This window comes from Rhinolophus sinicus, chromosome 2 (genome assembly GCF_057876585.1).
Source record: "Rhinolophus sinicus isolate RSI-liver-muscle chromosome 2, RSI-T2T, whole genome shotgun sequence".
In the NCBI taxonomy this organism is placed as follows: Eukaryota; Metazoa; Chordata; class Mammalia; order Chiroptera; family Rhinolophidae; genus Rhinolophus; species Rhinolophus sinicus.
In genome coordinates this window covers 54,283,241-54,307,782 of record NC_142502.1, presented here as the reverse complement: position 1 = coordinate 54,307,782, position 24,542 = coordinate 54,283,241, and the positions used below count along the sequence as shown (strand labels likewise).

Below are 24,542 nucleotides of genomic sequence, written 5' to 3'. Positions count from 1 at the left end.
TAATAAGACAGAAGAATATTCCACACAGGCAGACGAGAAAGAGCCAGGAGCTGGGACCAGATCAGAATGTTCAAGGAATAGAAAGAAGGCCAACATAACTGGAGTAGAGGGAACAAGCACAGGAAAAGTCAAGTGGTACATGTAATGATCTGGAAAGATGCCCTAGAGATATCACGTGAAAAAAGCCAGTAGATCAATATATATATTACATGATTCCATTTTACTTCAATGAAGACTCATAAGTTACTGTATCTGGAATTCTAACTTCGAAGTCTGATCCTGGATAAATTCCACTTTGCTTCCTCCTGCTCCAAGCAAAAGTCCTATCCTGAATCCTATCCTGTTACTCCTTTCTTTAATTTGTTCCCTGTCAGCATTTCAGCTCACCTCAGCCCATTACTTTTTTCTTTACCTAGAAACAGTATTACAAAAATTTTTAGACTGCGGAGAAGAACATGTGCTTATAATTATTAAAAAAAACACACACAAAACACCCCACAATAGACTCTAAATAATTTTGAAATGACTGAAAAAGCACTAAAGACTGTGCAATAGTCAAGTAGCATAAACTTATCTATTTAAAAATCAGGAGGTTATGGTCTTTTCTAGCCTGATCTCCCGCAGCTCAAACATGCCAAATAAATTCTAACAGACCAATTTTGGTCTCCTGCAACTCGTTCCTTCCGCAATGCCTAACAATTTGGTGGTCCAGACCAGGAGCCTTCGGCAGATGATTTAGGTAAGTCTTCCCTCCTTTACCCTCTGACTCAGTCAGATTTGCCCTCCGTAGGACTTGAAGACACTGACAGCGGGACACCTGCCGTTTTCCCTTGTCCTCCGGGTGATTAACAGGACCCAGACTGCACCGTCTTTTGCCCCCCGTTCATTACTATGGGCTCCGGCTACTCCGCTTACCCCAGGGACACCCCTTTGGAGATGCTTTTGGACCGCGTTAAGAGAAGACTTTACCTCGTTTTAGAGGCTAAACACCTTATTTCCTTTTCAAGTGCAGCCTGGCCACAATGTAAGCTTGATAATGGCGAACGCTGGCCGCCTACTGGAACTCTTGACCTTGATATTCTCCGAGATGTAGACAACCGTCTCCGTCGGCAGGGTAAATGGAGTGCGGTCCCCTACCTCCTGGCTTTCTTTGAGCTGCGATGGGACTTGTCCCATTTCCTAACTAAGGGCGAATCACGCCTCTTAGGTTTAGCTTCAACCTCTTCTTCTCCCTCTGCTCCGACCCCCAATTTCCCTCTCCTCCCCGACCTCCGCTAGTTCAAATCCCCCCACCGTATCAACCCGCTGCCGCCCTGTAACCACCCGATACTTCCTCCACCACTGCCCCGCCTGCTCCCGACCTTTCTTCCGCTTCTCATACCGGATCCTGCACCCCCAGCCACCCAGATGCCTCTCAGGGAAGTGGCAGGCGCTGAAGGCCCTGTTAGGGTCCATGTCCCTTTCTCGATGATGGACCTGAGTCAGACTGAATCTACTCCTTTTCTCCTGGTCCCTCCCGCTTTACTACAGAGTTCCAATACCTCATCCTTAGCTATGACCTTACTTGGCGGTGGATCTATATTATTCTCTCCACGTGTACTAACTCTGATGAAAGGGATCAAATCGGTCAAAAAGCTAGGGAAATAGCTGACTACATGCATCACCAAAATAATAGCACCTATCCCCCTGGGGAGACAGCCGTTCCTACCCAGGATCCTAACCGGAATTATCAGACTCACCCCCAGCACAATCCCGACTGCCTAAAGAGACCATATGGTTAATTGTCTCCTTCAGGTCGTGGAGGCAGCCATTCAGAAAGCTGTCAATTATGAAAAAGTTAGGGAAATCTACCAGGACTGCCATGAGAACCCAGCTGTTTTTCTCTCCCGCCTTTCAGAGGCCCTACAAACCTACACTAACATTAATCCCTACTATCAGGATGGCAGAGCTGTCTTAGCCACGCATTTCATCTCCCAGCCGGCTCCTGATATTCGCAGGAAGCTTCAGAAACTAGAGAAGGGTCCTCACACACCCCCAAACAAAATCTTTTACAACTGGCTTTTAAGGTCTTCAATAATAATAATAATAATAAAACAAAAACAAAACAAAATAAAAAAATCAGAAATCACATTATTATGAGCAATTATAAGGAACTCAATATTCAGTTGGGTATTACACTAGCAAAGACGTACATGATGAGTTAGTCTTACCTCTACTTTTGTTCGATAGAGAACAAGTCGTTTAAGGCCACATAACTTGGCAATGTGGTTGAAAGCTTGAGGTGGTAGTTTATCACAGGATGAAAGATTTAAACCCTGCAGATTTGGACACATCTCAGAAATAATCTCCAAGCAAGTTTCATTAAGGAAGTGGCTGCAAGATAATTCAAGGCGCACTAATTCGGATCCACAGACCTTCAGAAACCTGTAAAAATAATGTTCCATGTGAATTTTGTAAAACTAAAAAATATTTTTGCAAGTAGTTTGGAACTATATTAACTCTAAGCAAACACCTTCAGAAGAATGGATTTCCATTACGGAAATCGTAAAACTTGTTTCATTTAAATCCTCACTTCCTGCATACTGAAATAGGTATGGTTAGGCTAAAATAAATCAACCTGAGAAGATAAAATGGACTCACACCATATAAAGTCAGCTAATGCTAAGTAGAAAATTAAGAAAGTGTGGAAGGTGTGTACATATAATTCACATCTAAGTTAATAGAGCTAAAACCCAAAACATAAGAAAATTCTAAATTCTTGGAATATTTTCCCCTAAACAGTACCCATCCACTACTAGATAATTTATTCGGAATGTGGCACACAGAGTGACAACTTTAAATGACCTCAAAACAAATCAGACTTAGCCTACTCTCAACACAGAAAATTTCTGGGTTGGTTTAACTGTACTGTTCTGATATATTCCTTGTAACTGTTACTATTTAGCAGTTAGACTGATGTTGAAATTATTACAAGATGTTCAACTGCAGCTTCACATAAAATATACATAAATAATTCAATGCGGAAGACACAAAATTCCTTAGTAGAGTAGGAATAACAATATTTATCTTAATTACATTACAAATGAGGGAGAAACTGTCCTGTCCAGAATCATCATCTGAAAATTGTCTAAAAGTAAATATGAGTCTAAGAGTATTTGAATCCATGACACTATCACCTAAGCAAACTGACCCCTTAAACAAATGAGCCAATCATCCCTGACGTTTTCTTGCCTACCTCAGTGTCACATCAGTGATATACTGTTAGTTTATTTATGCCACGTTTCCTAAATGATTTAATTAGCTTACAAATACACATACAAAATTAAAATGACTAACTCAATCACTTAATTAAATAAAGGAAGTAACACTAGACTTCCAAGTCAAAAGATGGATTTTTTTACCCCCTGTTGCACTACTTTCTAGATTATGACCTGGGAAAAGGTGTTTACCCAAGACTCAGCATTTCCTCAGTCGTCAAAGGCAGACTAGAATTATGTAACAGCACTCACCACACTACCTCCTGGTTTTGGACATCAAACAATACGAGAAAACAGTTTGTAAAGGTCAAAGCACCTCACAAATATTAAAATAAAGTTAAAGCATAGCCAATTCTCATTCAAACAACAATAAAAAAAAAAATCAACCGCTATAAATTTAAAATATTGCAAATTACTCTGTAGCCCACACATCTTATTTATACCTGAATAACTATTTAGTCTAAATCCGTTGCAATGTGTTCTGCTCTCCCTAAATTCACCCTTTCCTTTTACATAGCAAATTTAATGGCCTTTCTCTTTAGTCCTGTATTACTTACTGTAATATAAGGCATTTCACACAACTGCTCACCCCTTCCTTAAAGTTCTCTAACACTCCTCAATCTACTCTCTCCTGGATTTCCTTCCACCTTCCGACTAGTTACCTTTGCTAGTTATATTAGCTAAACTGCAGTTTGCATTAAACACATTCATTCATTCATTCATGCATTCATTCATTCAAAAATATTTATTTAGATCCTACTATGACCCAGGCATTACTCTAGGCACTGGAGAGTTAGCAGTGGACAAAACAAAGTCTCTACTCTCATGTAGCTTACATACTTTTTGGTAAGAGAGACAGACTATAAAAAAATAAATGAGTAAAATAAATAGTGTATTAGAGAGTGAAACATGCCAAGGAGGAAATGAAAGCAAGGAAGGGCAATAGGAAATATCAAGAGTAATTGATATTTCAGGTAAGGGGCAGTTCATAGAATGTGTGTCCTATTAAGACTGGGTTTTCTTTTGAGGGAGATGGGATTCCCCATCATCTGAGCGTTGTGAGCAGAGAAGTGATACAACCTGCTTGCCTTTTAATATGATCACTGGTTTCTGTGAGGAGGACAGACTGAATGAAATAGGGGTAAAACAAGGGGACTATCAGGACAGCACTGCAGTAAACAGGGAAGAGAGGACAGCGCGCGGGATCCAGGTGGCAGCACCGATTGTGGAGCTCAGCACTCAGGGTCCGGACCTATCTCAAAGGCAGGCGGTGTGTGTGCATACTGCGTCAGGACACGCCACACTAAGCTGAACGCACGCTCCTCTACTTCTCAACCACTATTTATTTTTATCTTACCCACAGTTTCCTTACTAATTTGTTTCTATAGAGTTTTATATGCAGCCTCAAATCCTTTGGCAATTGGAACAGATTCTTGATGTACCCAGTACTTAGCAAAATGTCAGGGAGGTTAAAAAAATTTTTTTTGATGATTTTTTTTTTTTTTTTAATGAATCTTCCAATTATGAAAATTCACTTGAAGAATTTAAGTTACCTCTATTCTGGAACAAAGTTCTATGGATTCAGGGTATTTTTCCCTTTACGGGTCAAACTATTCCTGAGACATATGACAAAATTAACATTTTTACATTACTTTGAGTACAATAGTAGTTATGCGTACTTCTTCATTATTTATAAGCTAGCAATCTAGAAATGGATATAAAACTTCAAAGAACTAAAGAGTATCCTATTTTGATTTGATACTTCTAAAATTATTTTCAGATCATAGAAATTAAATGGGTATATTAACTCTCTTAAAATTAAAATGTTTATTAGGCCTCTTATCTCTTGCAAGTCTTCATTATTTGGCAAAGTCCTTTGTTCTACAATTCTTTTTCATATTGGAGTTGGGATCCTTTGACATCCCTTTTCTTCTTACTCTCATTCTTGACCTTTTCCCCCTAAAGAATTTATCCAGTGATATCAAGCCAATCACAGACTAGAAAAATCCCCAAATTGATTTAGTGAATGATAGAATTTGAAAGCACAATAAAAGTAATGATCATGCCTATATTACATTTCTGACTCTCTATTTCTATATTGCATATTTTTATTTTGAGCAGATTATTTGGTCGATATCCCCATATTGCCTCTTCTTAAACTTATAAGATCTATACTACCTAATTTTTCATAAAATCTCCATTCCAAGAAAGCAGAAGTAGCAGCAAACTCAGTCTATTAGCTGAAAACAACTTGTTTCTTTCCTTAATGCTCCTCATGTAAGTTTTATTTTAATGCATAATTATATAATTACATAATTACATATATGTTCTTGTCTTGATCATCTATTTTTTTCATCTCAATTGTGATACCAATCACCTGAAAGCAGAACTGTAGCTTCTTTGTTTCCCTACAGCCTATTCATTCGATGCTATAGATTCTCACAAAGTACTTCTTAATATTGAGGGTATGATGAGAAGACCTAAGTTCAGATAAACAATCCCAAACTAGGTCTCCTGCTATGAGAAAAGGAGTCTCTGGAGAGAGAAATAAATTGCTTATCCTTATGAGGTGAATTAATTTGTCCAGAGTAATGTAAGTACATAAGAAGTAATTTACTAAGTGGTAACTTGCACCCTAAAATAATTAAGATCACATGAATAAATGATTTAATTGGAATTTACTCATCACAGAATAAAAGGCACTAATCCTCAGAAGCCGCCTGATGTATAAAGGTAAGGGGAGAATTACACTTAAATATCCATTGCTTCTGATTCCTAATCTTTGTTTTGTTAGCTGACCCTCACTGAGTTTTATAAAACAACATATTTAAGATAATTTTTAATTCCAAATAACTTGGAACATTATTTGTTATATCTGATTCAAAATAATGCCAAACGTCCTGCCTAACTGTGTATGGTACTATCCAGCAATACTAGAAGGAAGGGGAAAAAAGCCATAAAACTGTCTCTAATCTCTAGGTACTGACGATCTAAAAGAAACAAGTGTACAAAATACAGGCAAGCAATTGAATAAACTAATATGTGAAGAGGCAATAAGCTCTTTATCCCATAAAACTGTAGCTCTGTGTCTAAACATCTAGTTGTGAAGCTCTTGAATCTAGAGTTTCCAAGAATGTTTTCTGAAGAAAACAAGTAAGAGGGTTTAGGGGTAAAAATCTCTACGTAACTGAGGTGGACTCACAGTGTTTAGTTTGGGCAACTATCTGAAGAAAAAATGGTAGAGGAAAAATAAACCTAAGGGTTTTTGAACATCAGACTAAGCCTCAAAGCACAAACAGGAAGGGAGGTAAAGGAATATCTGAGACTTTAGGGAACTGTATTATACAAGAAAAGTAGAATTATAATAGATGTGATTTTTAATAAGTGATGTTATACATGAGCAGTAAACTTCCAACACAAATCTGTAAATAGAATAGGATTTTAATAACTCATTAAAACTCTTAAATTCTCGTTATTCCAATCTAACCTATTTCCCTGCTATTCTGAATAACATAAATTCCTAAAAACTTGTTTAAAATCCAGTTATACAGTTCTAACTCATGAGGATAAGGTAAGGTTTTTTAGGCAACAGATATAAACTGTATCAAACTTTTCCCAGACTTGCTCAAACAGCAGCTCATCACCATTGGTCTCTAAAAATGTACTTTTTTTTTCTTTGAAGTATTATAAATAAGTCTTCTTCGCGGTAGTGAGCACAAATAGACCATATTTATTCATAGATTATTCATTAATAATCACGGCATGAATATTTATTGTTTATTCTGGGAATGCTGCCTACAAGCCATAATGATTATCAATTCAGCAGTCAGGTCAGGGGGCCAACAGTAGTCAGGAGGTGAAGTTCCAGTATTTCCCATCCCAAAAAGGTTCTCTCCCTGTTATTTAAACTTCCCCTTTTTCTAATGGGAACAATGACTACGCTTAAAGAAACGCTATCAAGATTTATGGTTTTACTGGCTGAAAACTAGAGTAAAATATGGAAAACTTAAATTTATGTATGTACTTTTGTGATTATTCAAACAGCCCCACAGCAACTAACATGGCTGAATTGAAAATGAAAGAGAAATTGCTAGTGAGAAAGTGGATTAGCGCTTTAACCTTGCAAAAGAAGATCTTTATTCCTGATGAGTCTAAAATTTAAAAAATAGTAGCATTGCTAAGTTTTCTTCGCAGAGCTTATGTTTCTGCTCATGCACCAGAATGAACTATATAAAGAGTTTTTAAAAACTGACTTAATAGTACCTTTACATTTTACTCATTTTATAATTATTATAGGCCACATTTCACCAAAGAAGCTGGACTTCAGCAATCACTACCAAAGTTCCCTATAATGTTTATACTCACTAATTGCCCGTTATTTAATTTATTAAAATGTAGGAAGGAGATGTTATCGTCTTTATTATAGCCTGAAGGCAGGAACTATAGTATATATCTCTTTACTTGGTCAACAACACTTACAGTAATGCCTTTACACATAAAGGGCTGAAAACAAACAATAAATTCCTAATAATGGGAAACATTAAGGAAAGAGCTATGAGGGTAATTAAAATACCGGAAAGGTCCTTATAATGTAAAATAATGCTTACTGACACCAATTGTTCTATCTGCTCAGTTTGTCTTGGTTTGTAATCCGCAGTGTGTGCTCTAAATACCCCCAGTCGTCCTTAGCTTCAGTTCTTCTCGATCTTATTAGCAGAGAGGACAATTTGCGAATAAAGTGTATGTGTTTGAGCTGGGGAAGTAGGAAGGACTAAACTGTGTTCCACTAAATAGTTGTCAAATGTCTGGCAATTTTTAAAATGTGAATTCTATAAAAATTCACTAAAATCACATTGCTAAAAAGAAATGCCTTATTTTTCTACTATAGATATCCCCTCTTACGCAAATTTACATAATGAAAAAGAATTCTGTATACATATCATCTTATAAAATCTTTAGATTCTCTGACCCACAAGACAATAATGTTTCACCTAAGAACCCCTCCTCTGGCTGCTTCTGGCAGACAAGAAAGACACTCAGTGCATTCATGGTTTCAACATGTGCCAAAAGCCATTACCTGCTTGTGCATATTTTTTACTTTGATGCATAAACTATCAATATTAGCATTTTTGAACACATTTTACTATTCCAAACATTATTTCATCCAAATCTAATGGTATCAAATATTTATTTCATTTTCTAGAATTGCACTTTGATTTTTTATAAGGTAAGTCAAGGGGGAACAAGGCTCAATATACACATTTTTGATTCATAAACTACTGTTCAACAGTGTATCCACTGGGGATGTGTATAGGGAGAGCTGAAGTTCATTTTCAACTTCTGAAAACAGGATAGAAGATTATTCATTAATCAAAAATAACAGGTAATTTCCCCAAAGTTTCTACTCCTTCATTATTTAACCTAATGAAATGATGGGAGTATACTTTTACATACAATGAGAATAACCATCATCAAGGTTAAGAGAAAAACACCTGTTTGTATCATAATAAAAATTACTATGGCATTACTAAATGAATATGCACTTGTGCAAGCTTTCAAATGTTTAACAGGTGACACTTAATAGTAAGGAAAATAAATGCTTAAATAGAAAGGAGCAGAAACACCTGGGCAGGTCTGCAAGTGTGGTCGCCTATTTAGCGTGCAATTGCATTTTCAATATAATTAGTTTAAATGAGCTTCTAAATTTGGGTGATGTATTGCACATGTAATTAAGATTTAATTAAAAATGTTCTATAATAAATTGTTTTCCATTTCTGGCAAATCACATTAGAGAGGTAGATTTTGATTTGGAAATAGTTTTTTAAATGTGTTAATCATCTGTGCTGAAAATATGAGAAAGAAAAAAAAGGAGCTCTGTTGAAAGTTACTAGGGATTTAAAAACTATGAGGCAAAAGGCACAGTTTTCCTTCATATTATTATGAAGTTTAGCTGGAGAGGATGGTGAAACTCATTCACTTTTATAAGCAGAAGCATTCTGAACATAATGATGCACAAAATGTATTTTTTTTCTTTAAAGTATAGGTATATACTTTCAAGCTGTTATGGAAACTGCTACATAGTAAGCACAGCCTGCTGGTGAAATAACCTCAGTAAGGTTTGGCACTAACCTGCTAAATCCTGCAACGGAGATGAAGCCCCTATTGCCAGTCCAAGACAAATTAAGCCACTGGACGAGAGTGCAGCGAGCCAGTAGAAACTCCAAGGAGGTGTCGTTTAGTTTTGCCCAGTATGGCTGCAGATTGAGGTGGATGTACTGGAGAGGGTCACAGCAATGCTGGTTCAGCAGCTTGCAAGTCTGTGCTAACCTACACAGGTCTGGTAGTGTAAGATGATTCAGAATCAACTGAATGAGCTACGTTAAAGCAGAGAAACCAAGATTATCAAGATTGAAAAGAACAGTATCACTTTATTAAGTACATAACACAGTCTAATGAAGAACAACAGTATCATATTTTATACCAATATTTTCACACACTAAAAAAAAAAAAAAAAATCAACATTCAATCCAATTATCCAGAGCAGAAGAAACCACAGAGACATATGACTATATTACATTTCAAAATTGTTCAATATACTCAGTGTGGGGACAGAGCCCCAGAAAGTAGTTTACAGGCTCTCGGCCTCACGTGGAGGAGTGCTGGCTCGGGTAGTAGATGGCCGTCAGCTGTAGCCAGTTAGCCAATTAGCCGCTAATATAACTGCTGCGGCTACGAAGGAGAGCCGAGGAGAGCCGAGGAGAGTCGTCAGTGGGTTGCAGACAAAACGGACAGCAGGTCGCACGTCCAGTGAACCCAGCCTCCAGTGAGACCGTAGTGGTATGACTCCCCTACCTATGGCTCCGTGGGTGTTCCTTTTTGACCTCACCATATCCTGCGTTCTTGTATGGGGAGCGGGAGCAGAGACCCCGCAGGCCTCCCCGCACGACACTCGGTCATCTTGACTACTTTTTTTTAAAAGAGCAAAGATGTATTTCAGTAATCTGCTGAATAATACAATTTTTCATAGACCCAACATTTACCAGACATCTACATATCAAATACTGTGATAGAGAAAAAGGGTTCCCACTTTCAGAGTTTTCAGAGTCCAGTGGGAACTGGTAAGAACAATGGCACGTTTTAATAGCTCTGACAGAGAGAAACAGACTGCTACTAGAGCCGAACACAAGACACAGGCCTACTACCCTCAGTGAAAGCAGACTTGTACCAGGTAGGCTCAGCTTTAAAGGGTGAGAGGCCAACTAGGTGAAAGGACAGAGGGAAGGATTGGGTTACAAAAGCCTCACAGAGGAGCTGGGATTATTCTGAAAGCAATAATGAGGAGTCTTGAAGGGATTGAAACTACAGAGTGACACAGTCTGATTCGTATTTTTGAAAGATTATTGCAGAGGGTACTACTGAAGGCAGGGAGGCAGGAAAGGAAAGCAGTCAGGGTGGGAGCTATTGCAGAATTCCAGGAAAGAAAAAACGGGCCAGTTTCAGGCAGCTGGGAGTGATGATGGAGTGGCAGACAGGTACAAAACACTGAAAAGGAGGAATTAAAAGGATTTTTATTGCTAATTATAATAATTTCCTTGAACTAGCTTAAGATTTTTTTTTCTTAATGGTGAACAATTGGGGGTTTCTAAACAAATATACAAAGAACTACTGCTTGAATAGTATATTCTGAACCAAGAAACATAAAAGAAAAAAAGATCAAATATTTCCTAAATGGTAAAAATCCTTAGATGAGAGGTTGAGTTTTTTACTCAATGCAGTGAGTGTATTTACCTAGCTACACTTTTCTGTTTTGCAAATGTGCCCTTTAACGTCAATGATGTTCTTCAATTTATTTGACTAGGTAGGCCCAGTATTAATTTTAGGTTAGAATTTCACTGTTTTAGGCCAAAATATTACAAAATAAAGAGTGACAACAATATGATATTTAAAATAAGTTTAAAGAGTATAAAGCATGAACATTTCTGACTAATAACGTTTATTAAGTATGATAAGACTTGGGTGTTGTTGCTATTTATTTTTAACATCTGAACTGGGCTTTTAAAAAAATAACATCAATGTGTCTGTGTGTGTGTGTGTGTGTGTGTGTGTGTGTGTGTGAGATATAAAAATAGGGAAATACAAGGAAACTAAAAATTAGTCTAAAATCTCATCATCCAGATACAATTGAACTGTTGATACGCAAATTGTTACACAAACAATGAAAGAAAATTTAGGTAAAACATTAGAAACCCAAATATTGAAGAAAGGTAGGAAAGAAGTTTCAATTTCTCTACCCTCAAATCTAACAAGCCCTCTCCCTATTGGTAAGCACAGTTAACTGTGTTTCTGATCGCTTCCAGATAAATATGCATGAAATGCTTTTCTTGGATTTGCACTAAAATAATAGTATGTACACTGTTCGCACCTTGCTTTTCTCAGTTAATGATGTATCTTGTAGATATTTCTATAGCTGCACATACAAATCCACCCCATTCCATTTTATAGATGTGACAGACTAATTCAATTAATTTCTCATTGATATATTTCCTGTTTTTTTCCCCTATTGCAAATTACACTGCAATATCATTGTGCATATGTATATCTTGGCAAAGTTTACAAATATACCTTAGTTTGGTAAATTTCATGCATTTAAAAGTTTGACATAAACACACAATTGACCCTCAGAACGTCTGCATCAATTACTCCAGTGTATAAAAGTACCCACTATATCCTAGACAGCACTGGTATCAATACTTTAAATTTTGTCATTCTGAAAGGCAGAAAAAAGAAAAAAAGACAAAAACAAGGTCTGTTTTGGGGACTCTTCTCTATTCCATTTATTAGTCATTATTACGTCCATATCAATAGCCCTCTGGCTCAATTAAGTAAGTTCTGTTCTAAATTTTTAAAAATTTATGTGTTAGAATGCATTATATAGCTTGGTTGCAAATGAGAATTTATCTTCATTGTTGACCAACAGGTATCAATACTACAGCTTCATATTATGCTTTATTATATTTCCCCGAAAATAAGACCTGACCAGGGGTGTCCAAACTTTTTTCAACGTTTTTCACCAAGGGCCATATGCGGTAAAATACACAAACAGCCGGGCCACTCACTCGAGGTGAAGTACGTATTGCCTCACCTGGTTTATTTAAGTAAACTAAATATATTTTTGGAATTTGTTGCGGGCCAATAAAAAATGGATCGCGGGGCCGCAGTTGGCTAGTCTAGATGCGGGCCCCTGACCTAGATGAACCATCAGCTCTAATGCGTCTTTTGGAGCAAAAATTAATATAAGACCCGGTCTTACCTGGTATAATATAATATAATAAATATAATATAATATAATATGATACCAGGTCTTATATTAATTGTTGTTCCAAAAGACGATTAGAGCTGATGGTCCGGCTAGGTCTTATTTTTGGGGAAACACGGTATCTGGTGGGACTACTGCCCCCTCCATCATTCTTCTTTGCCAGAATTTTCCTGAGAATTTCATGGTTTTTTAGGTGAACTTTTCAAATTAAAAAACAAAAAATTCTGTTTGCATTTTAATTGGGACTCCATTGAACATACCAATACTTTAAGGAAAATTGACACTTTTACTTTATTGTGTCTTCGTACTAACAAGCATGGTATGGTTTATCACTTCATGGTCTGTTATGTCTCTAGAGTTCCTAAAGTCTATTAACTTTTTAACCTGCCAACTTACTGTTTCTAATAATGTATGGTCTAGTCTCCCGAGTATTCTAATACATAACCAAGTTGTCTGCAAATGATGATTTTACAGCCTCCTTTAAAAAATTATGGCTTTTATTTCTTACATCTTCCAGCATCGGGTAGTATGTTTCAGAACAATGTTAAGTAACGTTGTCTTGTTCCTGGCTTTAGTTTGGATGTGAGCCACAAATATGAGGCACCTATGTAATTTAAAATTTTTAGTAACTACATTCTTTTAAAAGGTCAAAGACTACCGTTAATAATATTGTATACCTGAAAGCTGCTGAGAGTTAGAGCTTAAGCATTTTCACCAAACACAAAAAAGGAGTTGTGAGGTAATATATGTATTATCTTAATCTTGGTAATCATTCCACAATGTATATCAAACCATCACAATGTATACTTTAAATATGAGGTTGGTGCTAAAGTAATTGCGGTTTAAAAAGTTAAAAATAATCGTAAAATTTGCAATTACTTTTGCACCAACCTAATATGTTTGTCAATTATTACTCAATGAAGTTTAAAAAATAGTCAAAATAAACAGGTGATATTAATTGTTGTATTTTATTTAATGAGGTATATTAAAAATTATCATTGTAACATGTAATCAATATAAAAATTACTACTGAGGTATTTTCTTCTTCTTCTTGTATTAAGTCTTTAAAATCCTTCAGCACTTTCAGCACATCTCAAATTAGACTAGCCATGTTTCGAGTTCTAAATAGTACATATGGCTAGTGGCTACCAGATTGGACAATGCATTTCTAGTGTTCAATTAATTAAATATGCTAGCTTTTGCTTCATGATATTTGGTAGTAGGCAATTAGTAGATAGCTTAATAAAGTGTTTGCTTTTTAAAAGACATGGTTAAAACTTTGGCTATCTGTCCAGCTGTCAACCGATTTTGTACATCTACTGACATGATCACAGGATTTTTCTCCTTTTCACCCAGTACTATGTATGGTATTATTATATTCTAATCCCAAACACCCTTGAATTCCAGGAATACATCCTGAAGGATTTTGTTTATCATTTTTTAAAATAATTCTATAGACTATATTTTATTTGTTTGCAGAAGTAAAATTACAGTTGGACCTCCATATCCTCAAGTTCCACATTGGCAGGTCTAGCCAGCTGTAGATGAAAAATATATATTTTTAAATGTTACATTGTTGCTGACGTGTACTATGTAGTTAGACCTGCAATGGTTGTAACTGTACTGAACATGTACAGACTTTTTTTTATTCCCTAAAACAATAAAGTATAACAACTATTTACATAGCATTTACAATTGCATCAAGTATTAGAAGTAACCTAGAAATGACGGAAAGTGCACAGGAAGATGTGTGTAGGTTGTGCATATATGCAAATACTACGCCATCTTATATAACAGCCTTCAGCATCTGAGGATTTGGTATGCGGGAGGGGTGGAGGGGTCTGGAACCAATCCCCAGAGGATACCGAGGGATGACTGTAGTCTGTAGTTTTCTCATGTGCCATAGTGTTTGTTACATTGGCTTCGTAAAAATGTTGACAACTTTCCTTTTTCTTTATGCTATGAAAGACTTGAAATAATATAGAATTTCTCTATTTCTTAAATGTCTGAAAGAACCTATGAACTATCTGGGCTCAGCAACAGTAAAATCTTAAGTATTTGTAAAATGAATTAAAAATGTGTTTTAACTACAATAATAAAAGTTATTTCAGTGGAATTTTAAGTAGTCAGTACAAAGAGGCATTAAAAGTTAAATATATCCCTGTATCAGAGGATAAATAATTTACTTTTTCCAGATGATTTGTAATTTAAATAATTCCCAGCAATTTCTGGAATCATTCCAAACAGAAGTTACCAATATTAAAATATGTATATACTGTGTGAAAACATTCTATGATAATTAATATTACATTTTAAGCAAATATCAGAACAGAAAAAGAATAATGAAAAGTTACTGAGACTATGACACTGACATGTGAAAAAATACTTTCGGATTTTGATTAAATAAAAGATTACACGTGTCAGGCCTACAGGACAACATCCATTAATCATTACTCACCTAGTATCTAGTGTCTGTCAAAACGTGCTTTTATATTTGGGTATGCTAGCATAAAGCACCAGTTGGTACCACAGTGAATGCAGCACGTGACGTGTTGGGAAAGACCCTCAAAACAGTTTATCTGCCCTCAAACCCACTCTATTCATAATACATTTATTTCCAACGATAAAAATATTTATCACTTGACATAATTGAATGTGTTTTTCCCCTTGAAATAATTTGGGTTTCCTTTAAATAATATGGGTAATTAAATAACTTTTTTGAAAAAAAGAGCTTCTCTTTTTACTCACTGTGAGATCACTCAGTGGTTCGCAGCACTAACTCTTTATGCGTGGCACTCTGCTTTCATCGTGGCTAATTAATGTCCTCCAGGACGACTGATTCCATCTCCTGGTTTCTTCACATGCCTTTGTTGTATTAATTAAACCCCTCACAGGTTTTGGAACCTTTCCCTCTCTACTGGCTCCTTCCCTTCCGCATATGAACATGCTGAAATCTCTCCCAGCCTGCGTCACAAACAGAAACCTTCCCACTCTGGCTTCCCCCAGAACACCACTCGTCTTTTCTCCCTTTAAAAGGTAAGTGAGAACAGATATACCTGTAACAACTCATATATGCCCTCATTTTAATATGCCCTTTTTTGAGTGTGTCACAAAGGGGGTGCAGTGTTAGGATGCCAAGTATTATTCATTTCTGATGGATAGTCTTCCCCATGTCACAGCCCATGATTAGAGTATATTAACAGAATTACTGTTTTACTCAGTGAGTAAAACACTTTTTGTCTCTGCTTCTCCCCCCATCTGCTTCATGCCTTAACCAAATATGGCAAGGTTTTCTCATCCCTCAACTTACGGTTATGGTGCCATTGAACTTGTAATGGTAAAGGATTATCAAAGACTCCCCAATGACCAAAACAAGTGGACACTTGTAACTTACTCTCTGCAGTAATGTGGCTGACGACACCCTTTTTGTTTTCTATACTTTAGCTTCCTAGCACTTTGCTTTTAAGACTATCTCATATTTGTCCCAAGTGCCTTTTCTTTTTTTAAAAAAATTTATTGGGGTGACAATTGTTAGTAAAATTACATAGATTTCAGGTGTACGATTCTGTATTACATCATCTATAAATCCCATTGTGTGTTCACCACTCAGAGTCAGTTCTCCTTCCATCACCGTATATTTGATCCCCCTTACCCTCATCTCCCACCCCCCACCTCCCTTACCCTCTGGTAACCACTAAACTATTGTGCCTTTTCTGATTTGTCTTCTTCTAAGAGATTCTTAGATGTTGATATGCCCAGAATTCTATTCCTGGCCCTTTATTTGCACTCTACAGAGTTTCACTGGTCAATTTCATCTACCATCATGCGCCTCCCCTCTCTCGAGTAGACTCACGCAAACGTGAACTCAGACCTCCCTCCTGAGTTACAAACTCAAATAGCAACTGCCTACTGTCCTCTCAACCCAACAAGTCTGCTTTGATGAATCACAGGCACCTCAAAGTCAATATGCCCTTCCTACCTGCACCCACTGTTTTATGATTAATGGCATGTCCATACATTTAGTCATTTCTACCAGAAACCTAGAAGTCCTTCTGATGTTCTGCTTTATCTCCACATTCACTAGTTACCTTTGATTCCCACCTTCTGCACCTCTATTTCTCTCACTCGTCTCCTTTCCAAACCTTCCAATATCTCGGATGCCATCACTTCTTGCCCAAATTACTGCAGTAGCTTCCTAACTGATGCCCCACCTCCCACCCTGACCTCCTTTTGGTCAGTTCTTCATCTACCAACAGAGAAATCTAAGACAGAAATCTCATTCTGTTATTTTCCTGCTTAAAATAAATAAAATAAAACCTTCACTGTTTCCCTATTGACTATAGAAGAGGTTCAATCTTTTTAATACCACAAAGTTTACATGATGCCAAACACCTGGGCAATTATTCTAATTGTGGGTTGAAGCATGTGCAAAACTGCCTGCATATTCTGGATAATTCCTGGAACATTAGCAATTATTCCACACTTTCTCTCCCACTCCAAAAAAGCATATGAAGGATACAAGAAAACAAAAGAGAGTGAGTGTGAAATTATTATAGGTATAATCTTGGATCTGCTCTCACTTTTTACCACAAGTAAACTATTTATATGGTCTGAAGTATGTGTGACTCCCCCAACTGATTTTGCCGTGTACTGGAGAAACAGAGCACCGTGAGGCCCACTGGATAAAATGCAAATCTCTTGGTAAAACTCAGAGTCCCCTGTATGCAGCAATGCAGGCTGTGCCCGGCCAATGCTAGGATGTCCCAATTCTCTGTCATCTATGCACGCTGTCCTGTGGAGTTCTTCACTGAGGCAGCCCTGAGCCTCCATCTAATTTCATCTCTTGCAGCTTCTGCTATCAAAGCCTGTTCCCGCCGTATGGAAATGCTAGCGTTCCCACACAGTTTCACTTCTCCACACCTTTGTACATTCTCTTCCCTCTGCCTAAAGTTCCCCTCAGTTATTCATCTGAATGCTAAGTGTCAACTATTTTATCAGGCCTGGATAAAATTCAGTAAGTGTTTAACATGTATTTGCTGAATTTAAATTTCTATGTTGTAGTTCTAGGAAATGGGTAAGAATCCAAGAAGTGATTTCGTTTCCTCCAGATGAAGTGCTCCCACTGCTGTTGGGACAGAGCCTCCTGCAGCCCTGGGGAACTACACTGTCACTATCCCATGTTCTTCTCTTTCCCCAACTCCACTCATCTTTCCTCCCTCCTCCCACTAAAGACCAGAGGGTCTCGTTCAATCTGTGAAGCTTCCTTTCCATATCACAAGACTTGCCCTAGAAGGCCTGGGTTGGATCATGGTCCCCAAGGCATACTGACGGAATTACCTTGGATCCTTACATTCATCTATGTGGAACCTCAGCTATTTCACAAGATGTACCATAGCATTTTAACTGTAAAATGTTACACAGACATTATAGTTACCGATAGGCATTCAAGAAGCTATCATATTGTTCCATGCAATTTAAACTACTTGTGTTATTATAATGAAACCTGAAATACCCACCAATTTGGAAGGGGCACAGTCCGAATTGCTTACAATTAGAGGTTTTAAATTTTTCTTTAAAAAATTGAATTATATTATTTTTAACTACACACAGCAGTTCTCAGCAAGGGACAGAAATGCCTGGTTCTACCCCACCCTCGGGGGTGGTGCTACTGGCATTTGATGCCCAGGAGCCAGGGATGCTAAATATACTGCAGAAATGCCCCTGTGGAGACACACTGAACACAAGACTGTAGGTAACGGCACGCTGTACCTGCTTAGACCAAAAATTATAGCTACTTAGAAGAATATAGAATAGAGCTGGAACAGAAGAATAAATGACACTTGGAGAAACTGTGAACTACTACATTGTATAAGCATCCCTCTCACAATTTTATTATTCCTCTTATTTTTAATGGGAAATTATCTTTAACTTAACTGATATAAAGTTAAGCACATATTACCCATATTTACATTGTATAATTATGACTTAAAGTGGAGAATAATTTATTATTGATTCATGTATTTTGCTTATTGTTAATCAGTGATACAATAACATATATTTCATCATTTATCCAAAATCACTAAAGTTAATCTAAAACAAAAGTGGTGAAACTACTTAACAGAATTTTGTCTAGTTTTCCCAAAATCCAAGTATACAACACATCAGCTTATGTACGCCTTACCAATGCTTCTATTTCTCTGATAATAAGTATTAATACCTAAACTTGAAAGAACTACAGTGTCATACCCAATATTACTACTGAATATCTTTGGCTTACCTCATAAGGTAGTTTATCAAAATATCCATTATTTGGCCCTTCCCTGAGGGCAGTGCCGCTAAGCTTTTTGTTAAGATTGTCCATTCCACAACCATCCTTTTCTTCATAGTCATCTTCTTCCAGATCATTCATATCAATAAGTGAAGTCTTGAGAGAAAGCAGTGGCTTGTCCTTCGTACCATGTAATACAACTGCATCTAATTCAGTGTAATAATCCAGAAGAGAGCTATTTACTTCCAGCCGTATAAGATTTGTGGGAAAATGTATCTGCTTAATACAAGGTTTAAACTGGCGAGCCTGGGAACCATTCACCTTCGTAGGTCTCTCTGACCAAAGAATCTCCCATCTGCCAAAGAAAGAAACTTCTCTGTAAAACAGTTTAGAATGAGATTTACTGTTACCGTAAGGCTATGGCTGCATGCCCGATACATTACAGTGTGAAGCAAAGGCATTAAATAAAGTGTATAGAACCAAACACAAGTATTGTTTCCAGAACATGAACAAATTTTAAGAACTAAATGCCAAAGACCTAATTACTTAAATTATTTTTACTACATTAATTGTTTTTACAACTCCCTAGAAAGTCCTTTTTGGCAGATTTCATGTGGTCAGTTAAAAACTGGAATGGGTAGTTAGAGGTGGAGGTACATGAAGAACAACATTCAGTTTTAAAAGAAAAAGTAAACCCAAAGTAAGAAGAAAGCACACGTGGTAAAGCTCTCTCGTGTGCATGTCTTAAACCAAATGTGTAACCTAACTTATCATCTTCCTCACAAAGGTCTCCTTTTCTACTTCTGTCACTATCATCATACAAAATCAAAATTTTTATTATCTTTGATTTTCTTTTATCCAGTTATTAAGTTTTGTCAAAATTTTCATGAAATTGTCTCTTACATACGCCCTTCTCCTAAATTTCCATTATTGTCATCTTTCAGTTATCTGTGTATCCTCATTACCTAGCAAGTATCTAACACCTAACAGGTGAATAACATTTTTTCCTATTCCTCCAAAATGAACTCCTCCTTTCCAGTCAGATTAATCATTACTTTTCAAATAATAAACTTATTTCCACCTTTGTGTCTTTGTTCATGTTGTCTCCCCCCAATGAAATACCTAACCCACAATTATCTGCCCATCTACTCCTCAAGGCCCAACTCTTATTCCATCTCTTCATATGTCTTCTCATAAAACTATTTTCCAAAATTACTTAAAGATTCTTCATAACATAGCATCATTAGATATATATAATATTCTCATATATATGTCATAAGTAAATATTTCTCTAATATTGCTTCCTAATATAGCAGAGAAAATTAAAAACACAGACTGGAAATACTTCAATAAATATTTTTATGCTATTCCTAAATATTTATTTTAGTTAGCAGAATTTTTTAATAAAGATTTTATGTCAAAGACTAAGAATATTTTTAAGTCTCTTAATATATACAACAAACTGCTTTCAAAGAAGCTTATGCCAATAGTATAGAAGAATCACCAGTGAGAGCATTAATTATTTTTAAAAATTACTAATTTCATAGTGAGCTATATCTCCGTATGACATAATTTATAATTCACTGATAACTAATAACACTTAAAATATTTTATACACTTATTAATTATATGAGGATTTTTCCCCGATATGTCAGTTCCCATCCTAGGCCCAATGACCTACTGAGATCTAAATCTAAAAACATGTTCTTTGTGTATAGCTTGATTTGTAGTATAATGTAAATTACATTATAAAATCACAAATATAATCTTAAAGAAAAGCACTGACTGGAGCAGGACTATACTATTTTAATAATGTATTCGTCTACTAACGTCCTCAGTACCTTGCAGTACAGACAAGGTTAATGTGATGCCTTAAATTGACTTCCTTAACCTTTCTTGCTGTTTAAACATACCAGGGTTAATGCTATTTTAGTACCATTCTTGCTTCTGACTTCTATATACCATGGATATTATATATTTAGTTATACATGTATCATAATTTCTACATATATCATAAGACAGCATACTTAAAAAGTAGAATGTTAGGATGTAGAAAGATTTAAAACTATATCTAAATATAAAAATACTTTCAAGTATCATTCCCTTATTTGTATTTTATTTTGACTTTTCTTGATAACCTAAAAAGTAAAGAGAAATAACAACAAGATGGGAAAGTTATTTTATAGGTCTGTGGCCATTTGACTCACATTAACGTTCACTATGAGACTAATAATACAAACTAATTTTGAGGTATCTTTATTAAAGTGAATTTTTATTGAAAATTCCCTACTAGAATATGTTATTTCAAAGTTAGAAAGAGAAAGTTATTTATTTTACCAAACAAGAGACTATAACAATATCTTTTTTATTCTAGAAAACTAAAGCCAGAATCTTAAAAACTAGTTAGTGAAAACAAGCAAGCAAATACAAACACATGTATTCTCTCTCTCTCTCTCTCTCTCTCTCTCTCTCTCTCTCTCTCTTCTGGTGAGACAATCCAAAATCTTAGTCCTCTAGGCCAAGGGCAGCGCTGATGTGATTAAGCTGCTTTAACTCATGGCCTTTGTAGTCTGTACATTTATGTGTTTACTATATACGCTCACACACTGTGTTTATCTACTGCACACATTGGACAACCTCCAATGTTCTATGTGAGTATTTTAAATCTACAGTATCAGATGTGCAAAATTCAGCTTGGAATCCCCTTCAGGCTGTGCTTCGGTCTGTACTCGGACCACTTAATTCTGGGATAGTAACCAACGGCATTCTTTTCACCAGCCCACTTACTTCTCTTTCTGTTGAGTGTACTGAGCACTATGAGTCCAGTGCTTGGAAACAAAGAAACAAACCACTCTGTGTGACTGCTGAGCGGTTGTTAGCCCACTGAGAAACTCTCTCTAGGGATCCCTGGAAGCAGCATGTAGATAAGAGAGGAAGAGAGAGTTCATCAACGGAAACATGAAAAAGCAAGTTTTCTAACGTATTCAGATTGGAAGCCAGGCACATGGATGCAAAAAGCTTCCCGAAATCAAAATTTCTCCTGGCTAGCACGTATATCTAGTAGCCAACACAAAGAAGTTCTCTTGCCAACTTTCTTCCATTTCACCAGTTGAAAGTGAAGGGATAGAACTGGAAAACAACAACAATAAAAGTATGCTGGCAGGGGTACCTATACACTTCCTGCCTCCCAGCCCATCTCTAATTAGCGCTAACAAACTGGAATCTGCTTTAAAAAGGATCAACCAATACAAGGTCTGGTCAATTCTGACTTAAATGTCAAAATCATGCTTCTTGACCCACAAAGTCAAGAAGGCCAGACCACACCAATTTGTGAAATCGTTGCGTAAGCAATTCCCTTTGGCAGCAAATTCTCTGTCAGTTACTTCCTTTCTCCTTGCTTTCTTAACTTCAATATCATATAGTGAAAATGCTTTTAACACTCAAAAAACAAAAACAAACCAGAAGAGATCCATACCATTAAATTTTATCCCCAAATAACTATTCCAATTAGTTTCTTTAATACGGCCTCGTTTTCTTTCTCATCTTTTCCGTCTCTCTCTTCCAATGTGTAACCCTGGGCTAGCCTAGTTTCTGACTCTTACACAAGCATCCATTAAGATCTTATCCTCAAGAATAGGACATTCTACACCACCGTTTTTTGTTGTTTTTTTCCTTAACAGGGCACTAGGTAAGAAGTCAGAACGCTCTGAGATCTTGTAGAACAACCTGTAACTTTTCTACTTCATTCGTTGAACAAAGAAATGCAACCGGACGAAATGGGGAAAGATTGCTTTTAAATTCTGAATATTCTAGGACTACAAGTCCATTTCCCACAAATAAATTCCTGAGCTACTCCAACACACTCTCTCATTTGCTAATTCCTAAGGTGGGCATAAAACCAGGTGCTCATTTAAATTAATAAGCAGTATAGTCCAGTGGTTCCCAAATGACAGTGTGTGATGGAGCTTTCCATGACTAGATATTAAAAAAAAAAAAGGACTATATTGGTATATATAAAAATATGCACACATACATGTGTATATTTGCCAACCATTCTTTATTTGAGATTCTTATCATGCTAATTTCTCAGGATAAACTAAGCTTACTTTTTATGAAATGATGGTGACAATAAATGATGTTGGTGTTTCATTTGTTTGCCTTTTTAATGTGTGCCTACTTAACAAAGTACATAATCTGACAACCCTATATCAGTTCTCTAATTTTTATTATCATTATTATGTTCACTGGTTTATTGTAACTGACGTTCCCTACTTAGAGCTCCTGGACAGGCCTGTGTGCCCCATCTGCTTGCTGCACTCCGAAGGGCTTCTACCTGCAATCTTCTTTAGAAAACTACCTGGGTTCCTGGGGCCTCTATCACTCAGAGGGTGGCATGTATGTGCCTTTATTCCAATCATTTTCTTTAATACGATCGCAATCTCTTCCTCCTCATGTGCATTCCCCTTCCCACTCCGCCAGCCCACAGCCAGGGAGAGATGGTGCAGGAGCGTAAGAACCCTTCCCCCCAGCAATTCTGCTTCCAGGCAGACTGGAAGTTCACAGGTGAAATCCTTGCCTGGCTACTTCCCTTCCCCATGGCACTTTCCCCAGTCCCTTACTGGTTTCCCCAGGAGCACTTCCTTAACAAATCATTTGGACAGGAAGAGTCCTCTCAAGGTCTCTTTCTGGGGCACTGGATCTAAGAGCTCTGCGAAAGCCCAAAGTCTGGAAATCACTGGTCGAGATCTTAAGAGTCACACTCAAAGAACATCTGCATTCATCTGGCTCTCTAGCAGAGATGGTGCTCAATCAATATCTTTGACTGTCTAAATGAAATTCACCAAAATGTTAACAGTTACTGAATCTGGGCAGAAAAACTGTGTTGTGTTTTTTTTTCTTGCATATTTTCTCTTTTGGTATTTTCTAACAAGTTTGTTAAACAGCAAAAAATCTATTGACTCCATAATCAGTAAAATTTAAGAGGCTCGTTTTTTACTCTCCAATAATACATATTGGTTAGATTCTTTCTCTTCTAAAATTTAATGGTATTTTCAGTAAGATAAAGCTAAAAATCAGTTAAGTACATTAGAGATACATTGTAAATGAAGTTGTCTGCTTAGCTCTCAGTTAAGAACCCAAGAGCATAATTTATACTCAAAATCACGCAGACATTAATTTTCAGATTAAAGACATTACATGTTTCATAGATTTTATCCCCAAATTTGTTCAGCTTTTTAAGAAAAAAGTGGATGACTTTGTAGGTAAAAGGCAAAGAATGACTGAGTCTAATAAATCAATTCTCACCTATGAAAGGATCCTGCCTAAAGTACTTTTTTTTCTTAGGAAAAAAAAATCTGTGTATTAAAAGATGCTGGCTTTCTGTGTTTCAAAAACTTTTGATGTATTAATAATTGTTCACAATGAATTAGCCAAGTAATTCTGAAAAGAACAAATAACGATTATATAACACCAGCAGTCTTCAGCTTGAGTTAAGTTGTCCTCTGCAGTTGTTTACTAGCATGCTGGAAGTTCCCTTAGAGTTAAGGAAACAGGGACGTTAAGGAAGCAGTGTGACAAGTGGCAGCTGATCCCTGCCCGCCCTCCCCCTCCACAGCTGGGGTCCTACAGTTTTAATTGCTAGGGGCTAGAATAAGCTCATAAGGGCAGGGAATTTTATCTGTTTTGTTCATTGTTTACTGAT

At 36.6% G+C, this 24,542-nt stretch overlaps 1 protein-coding gene across 2 annotated transcripts in view; it reads right to left on the bottom strand.

The window, feature by feature from the left end:
- FBXL4 (F-box and leucine rich repeat protein 4) overlaps positions 1-24,542 on the bottom strand; it is a 67,895-nt gene that overhangs the window by 26,134 nt on the left and 17,219 nt on the right. For both annotated transcript variants that reach the window (XM_019743411.3, XM_019743414.3), the window contains 3 exons: positions 18,851-19,196; positions 9,387-9,631; positions 2,211-2,424 (listed from right to left, as the gene is read on the bottom strand). In XM_019743411.3, the coding sequence (XP_019598970.1) occupies positions 2,211-2,424; positions 9,387-9,631; positions 18,851-19,196 (805 nt within the window). The remainder of the gene's footprint in view (positions 1-2,210; positions 2,425-9,386; positions 9,632-18,850; positions 19,197-24,542) is intronic.